Here is a 6,274-nt window from a genome sequence, read left to right on the forward strand (position 1 = left end):
ATCTGATGCACAGTTTCTCCCAATGCTAGAATGCTTTGTTCCTTTCTCTACTGGACAAATCCCATCACCAGTGTTTACTTTGTGTGCATGGGTAGTGATCCCTTTTTAAAAATTCTTTTAATATAAGTTCATGTTTATTTATTTTAAAATGTTTGAGTTCCAAATTTTCTCCCTGCCCTACCCATTGAGAAGGCAAGCAATATATCAATTAAGCATGTGAAATCATGCAAAACACATTTCCAAATTAACCATGTTACCAAAAAACCCCACAAAAAATAAAGTGAGAAATTATACTTCAATTTTCATGCAGAGTTTATTTCTTCCTTTGGAGGTGGATTCCTTTGGAATTGTCTTAGATAACTGCATTGAGCAGAGTAGCTAAATCTTTTAGAGTAGATCATCATTACAATATTACTGTTACTCTGTATTATGTTGTCTTGGTTCTGCTGACTACACATGCATCAGTTTGTATAAGTCATCTCAGGATTTTCTGAAGCCATGCCTCTTATTTCTTATGGTACAATAGTAGTTCATCACAACCACGTATCATAACTTGTACAGCCATTCCTCAATTATTAAATATTCTCTCAATTTCCAAGTCTTTGTCACCACAAAAAGAGCTCCTATAAATATTATTGCACATGTACTTTTCCTTTTTCTTTGATCTCTTTAGGAAGCAGATCTAGTAGCAGTTGTGTTGAGTCAAGGGTATGCACGGTTTTATATCTCTTTTGGTATAGTTACAAATTGTTCTCCAGAATAGTTATACCAGTTCTCAATTCAATCAACAGTGCTTTAGCATGCCTTTTTTTTCACATTCTCTTCACCATTTTCCATATTCCTTTTCTGTCATGTTTGCCAATCTGAAGGGGAAAATTGATACTTCTGAGTTGTTTTAATTTGAATTTCTCTAATAAATGCCATTATTAGTGCATATAGACTTTTTATTGTATCCCTAAGCTAGTGTGGGTTACAAAAATTACTCACTGTGATTTTTTCTTATCTTTTGTTTGAAGAAACTATGCAGGTTGGGGATTGGGTGTGAGAGGTAGAACCTGCTGTATTTCTTCATGCTCCTCTGCCCTCTTAGCTCTGCTACTCTCCTTAATTTTCTAAAAACTGTCAACTTTTCCCATCCTTCTGGGTATGAAATCTACAATTTCCTTTATAGATAAATTCACTTGCCAGCTTGCCATATTTTTAGGTCTTTGCAGGATTTCTAGCTTCATTATCTAAAAGCTGTTCTTTCCTCCTGTTTTTGCTTACCAAAAAGTCTATCCAAATTGTACATTTTATTTCTCTCTCTGCCTGTCTCTGTCTGTCTGTCTGTCTGTCTGTCTGCCTCTCTCCACAAACAAATGCAAATATTTGGAAGAAAAATATAGAAATGCATACACCTCTCTGATTATACCTTTTAAACCAGACATATGTATGCCTTCACACATTTCAAGGTATGACTAGGATGGATAGATGGCTTTTGATCTCTTCCAATTCAGATTCTGGTCTCTAACTTACAATCTTGGAGAGCTGTCTGGGCCACTGAGAAGAAAACCCTTGAGTCACACAGCCAGTATGTGTCAGAGGCAAGACTTCCTTCCAGATCTTCTTGACTGAAGTTTTCTCTCTATCCACTATGCAATGATGCCTCTGACTCTAAACATATCATCATACACATACATACATGCATGAATGCACACATGCACGTAGCTAACACTTTTTATAAGGAATGTAAGAAAGCTAGTAAAATGATGGAGAAAAATATTCTAAACCTGTGTTATCTGTACTCCCTTTGACTTTTTTCTACATTTAAATCATCTTTATATCAATTTGCTTCCTTTATTCTTTATTTTAAAACATTCTTGAAACCATGTTTTATTTAATCCAAATTTCTCACACAATAGAGTAATATTTACCAGTTTCCTTTTCTCCATAATCTTCTTTTTGACTTTTTTTATGCAGATAATCTAGTTTGACCATATCCACCCCCCAAAGCCATCCATATTTATTTTTATTCTCTCAACAATAGCCATTCTGAGCTGACCTGGGTATTATGTATTAATGCATTCTCAGAGCTCTTTAATCAATGTTCATATTTTAATATAATGCATTTTTAAATCAGGAGGACTCCCTATTGAAAATGAGACCATATCATAACTTAAAAAATAACAACACAAAAGTCTGGGAGAAAGAAAATTGGGTAATCTAGTGGTGGAATTGCCACTATCAGCAAAGTCATTTTAAAATATAGTATAAATTATATTATTTTGCCATCTAATCAGATGCTAGTCACACTTAAATAAGCTAAAGTTTAAGAGTTTCTTAGACTTAGCAAAATGACATTAAATGACTGAGACAATCATCTCCTGTTTGGCAAGAACCTGCAATTATGGAAGATAACTTAACAGTCCTCATTTTCAATGGTGAGGTTGCATAGATCTATTTGTAATTTCAAAGAAGCTCCTTTTACAGAGATGGAAGAGTAGGGCCCCATTTCTTCAACCTGTCACTAACCACCTCAGGTTTCATCTTTTAGAACTTGCAGACACCTGGTTATTTATAAATGTGACCCAAGACAAGAGCAAATGGCAAATAATACTTGCATGGCAGTGCAGCCCATAATATACTGTAGCCTTATGACTGGGGCTTCAGGAGCCACAGCTTCTGCAAGCCCAAGTGAGAAACAGTGACTGGCATCTTTTCATTCACTAAATAGTGTCTAGAAAACAGGCTCACACCTGCTCAGCTGTGACCGGAATTCTACCTTGTAATCTAGGGCAAATCATGTTGCACAGAGCCACAATGAAAGGATAAAATGACAACTTAGGTCATGGTAATGCCCTGTGTCATCTTTAAACCTGTGCCATGTACTTTTTTTAGGAGGTTGGGGGACAGGTGGGTGGCAGACATGTTGTTTCATTAGGATAAGTTTTAGAAACTGCTGCTTCTTAAGCAGTTCATCATCAGCTTCCTCTTAGAGAGTGGCCTGGGGCCATGAGAAATGAAGTGACTTGTCCATCACCACAAAGCTATTATGTGTCAACAGTGGGGCTTCCTTCCTCCAAAGATGGTTCCCTATTTGTTGTGCTATGCATGAGGTATATGCAAAATATTTATTTATTTTTGCTCCTGACCTGTGATTTTATCTTAGTAAGGGAACTCTTTAGTGTTGGGGACAGACAGACAACAATGAAACTGTTCTTGCCCTAAAAAACCTTAAATTCTGCTAGATTTAACATATTGTCTTGGCCACAGAGAGGCTTACTACTAGCTAGAATATGCCAGAGGGAGGACTTGAACTCAGGTCTTCCTGCCTCCAGGGTGGCCCTCTGAACCTTGTGCTATGCTGCCTTATTTTTATTATTAATAATAATAATGATAAAGCACTTATGAAATTTTTATGTGCCAGGCACTATGCTTGGTACTAAGGATATAAAATACAATGAATTATAAAATCTTATACATTGGTTAAAAAATAAAATTTACAAAATACAATGCTTTTAAAAGATTCATATCACTGAGCTGCCCATAAAACCATGACATTTTATAATAATCTAACCTTCCATAGTGCCCCCCAATCTAACCAGAGTTAAGTACTAAAAAAGAGGTTGATCCTTTGGCCCACTTGATTTTCTGGTTTCCTCACTGAGAAAGTTAATAATGATGACAGAGTTCATGATGTAGAGACCTGGATTTTAGGAATAAGAGATCAAAAGTTAACTTCTTTCTATTTTTGCCAAAGACCCAGAGGTGAAAGACTGGATCACATTACCAGCCTTCTCGTCCCTTGAGAACTGAGGCCATGTTTTTAAACTTTTCACTGGGAAAGCTCTGATTTTTGGTGGCCTTCTAAAAGGTTGGCCTGACCACTGAAAGAAAAAACAAAACGGTGTGCCAAGGTCATACTTGTAATACTGTATGGAATAATTTACAAGTGTCACCTTCTAGAAAAACAAAAACCAAAAAATATGCTGTAAAATCCTTGAATCCTTGTTTCACTTTCCAGTTCAATACAAAATGTTTCTCATCTGGAAACTAGCTAACGAATGAGATTAGAACCCTGACAAAGACTTCAAGATACAGCAAAATGAGAAACTTGGACTAGATTCTTTTAAAACGTTCCCTATCCACCTCTAACACTCTACGATCTAAAGATTAAAACACTACCACCTCGCCCCCTTCTCCCAGTACAGCTTCAAGAAAAGAATATCCTATATGTCATCCCAGTAAGACTCTTGCCTAACTGTGTATAATCCCAGCAAGACTTCAGGATAATAAGAATGAGTACCCAACATATTTCTTCTTACCTATCCCTCACTTTCAACGGCTGCGATGGCATGAATAGACATGGACGAAATCTAAATTCATAACCCTAATGAAAAGAAAGTTATTTCTCCCACTTTATTTAAACTTATAAAACGGTTTCTCCCCCTTCTGATAACAATGGTCAATTTTGATCAGGTAATTCCGAAGAGTAACCATTGACATTACACGGATTTGCAAAAGTTTGCAATATCCACCCAGGAGGAGAAGACACACAACTTCTAGTGCTGTTTGTTTTAACCCATTGCTGCTGGAAATTCTGATCACAGATTTCCAAAATTGAAAATTTGAATTCAAGTACTAATCCACATTACACAATGGCACTCCCTTCACACTGAATCTGAAAGCCAGCGAACACATTGTAAAATAAAATATAGCCAATTCATAGACCAGGGGCTCCATCAAAGGGAGTCCAATTGTAAAGAGCATAGAAAACCGTGCTCTCCCAGGCAGCATTCTTTTCAGCTAGGTAGAGGGAAAAAATGGGGAAGATTTTTATTAAAACGCATACATTTGAGGCACCAAGAGAGTGTTTCTGTAGAAACCCCGAAGTCAGAAAAAAGAAAAGAGTTGTCCATCCTAAAGGCAGGCACAAATCGCGCACCCAGTTGGAAGAAGTGTTGGGAAGCTAGAGGAAGGCTACTGAACTTACCCTGCATAGCGATTGTTGTAAAGGTAGCAATGCCCTGGTCCCGAGATCCGCAAAAAGAGCAGACAAAGCATCCACTGAGCAGCTGTCCAGCCAGGGGGCTTCATAGTGTCCGGAGGGAGCGAGCGACCGCGAGTCAGCCAACGGCAGGCTCAAAGTGGCCAGCAGCCCACTCCCTACTAACTTCACTTCAGTCCCTGGGGAGCTGGGAGCGGGAGGAGAGGGAGGTTGGCAGAAAGGGACACTGGCTTGGCTTCTAGCAAGGGAAAAGCAGGGAGGGGGACAAAAGTTAAGGCAAGTGAGGAAGCAAAGTTGCTTCTGGTAAGAAGTGGGTCCTGGAGGGAGAAGCTGGAGTGGCAGCTGCTCAGCTCGCCTAGGCGCGGCTACACACCCCAGCAGCTGAGTTCGAGCCCTAAGCAGGCTCTCCACTTGCAAGGGCTGGGACCTCCTCCCTTATTGCTGCTGCTGACTCAGCAGCTGGCGCCCCGCGGCGCCCTTCCTTTGGGTAACCCCTTTCTGTTTGTTTGTTTTCCCACTTCAGGCCCCCAACCCGCCTTTGACAACCTTCTACCCTCTCTCCCATCCCGCTGCGCTCCATTCCCCTCAAACCCCCCTTTTAGTATTCTAATCACACTGAGGAATGGACACAGCTCCCTGGAAAATTTGGTTAATTTCTTCCTGGAGGAAATTCGCTGATTTTTAAAAAATTGTAGTCCCATCAGGGATGAGATCGCTGTCAGAACCCAGTGTCCTCTTCCTGAATATCTCCTAACTAGTTCTGTGTTACAGGTATAAGAGCCTGGGTTACAACAGGTTATTACTCCAAGTCACTTGAGCATGTGTTAAAGTTCTTTCTTAATGCAGTGTTTTCCTTGACTGCCAGTTTTGTTCAGAAGAATAGAGGAACCTTGGAAGATCAATAGAAGGAAAAGTAGCAGAAAAGAGTTCCTTGCCTTATAGGAGGCAATTTAGTGGAGAAGATTTTGGACCCACTCAGTAAAAACCAGACCCGTGATTTCATTGGTTGTAAGAGAGAACTCTGCTCACGCAGATCAACATCTTTATCATTTTAGAGAGTTGCTTAGAGCTCCGAATGGTTCCATAACTTACTCAGGGACACATAGCTAGTACTTGGCTGAGGCAGGACTTGAACCTTCATCCTCCTTGTTCAACAGTCTGTTCTCCATCCTTGCTCCTAGTAGCTTCCAGGTAAGAAGAGGAAATTAATCCAAAAGGCACTGTTGACAGGAAAATGGGCACTTCAGGTAACCAATGGGCTAGGATAGGACTAGTATATATATAGAA

The 6,274-nt window shown here is 39.4% G+C and overlaps 1 protein-coding gene across 1 annotated transcript in view; it reads right to left on the reverse strand.

The window, feature by feature from the left end:
- The window catches only part of CPA6 (carboxypeptidase A6), a 364,762-nt gene extending 358,856 nt beyond the window's left edge, over positions 1 to 5,906 (reverse strand). Inside the window, 1 exon segment of the mRNA XM_007487010.3 lies at positions 4,973 to 5,906. Within this exon segment, the coding sequence (XP_007487072.2) occupies positions 4,973 to 5,076 (104 nt within the window). The 5' untranslated portion in view covers positions 5,077 to 5,906.
- Between the last annotated feature and the right edge of the window lie 368 nt (positions 5,907 to 6,274).

Source organism: Monodelphis domestica, chromosome 3 (genome assembly GCF_027887165.1).
Source record: "Monodelphis domestica isolate mMonDom1 chromosome 3, mMonDom1.pri, whole genome shotgun sequence".
In the NCBI taxonomy this organism is placed as follows: Eukaryota; Metazoa; Chordata; class Mammalia; order Didelphimorphia; family Didelphidae; genus Monodelphis; species Monodelphis domestica.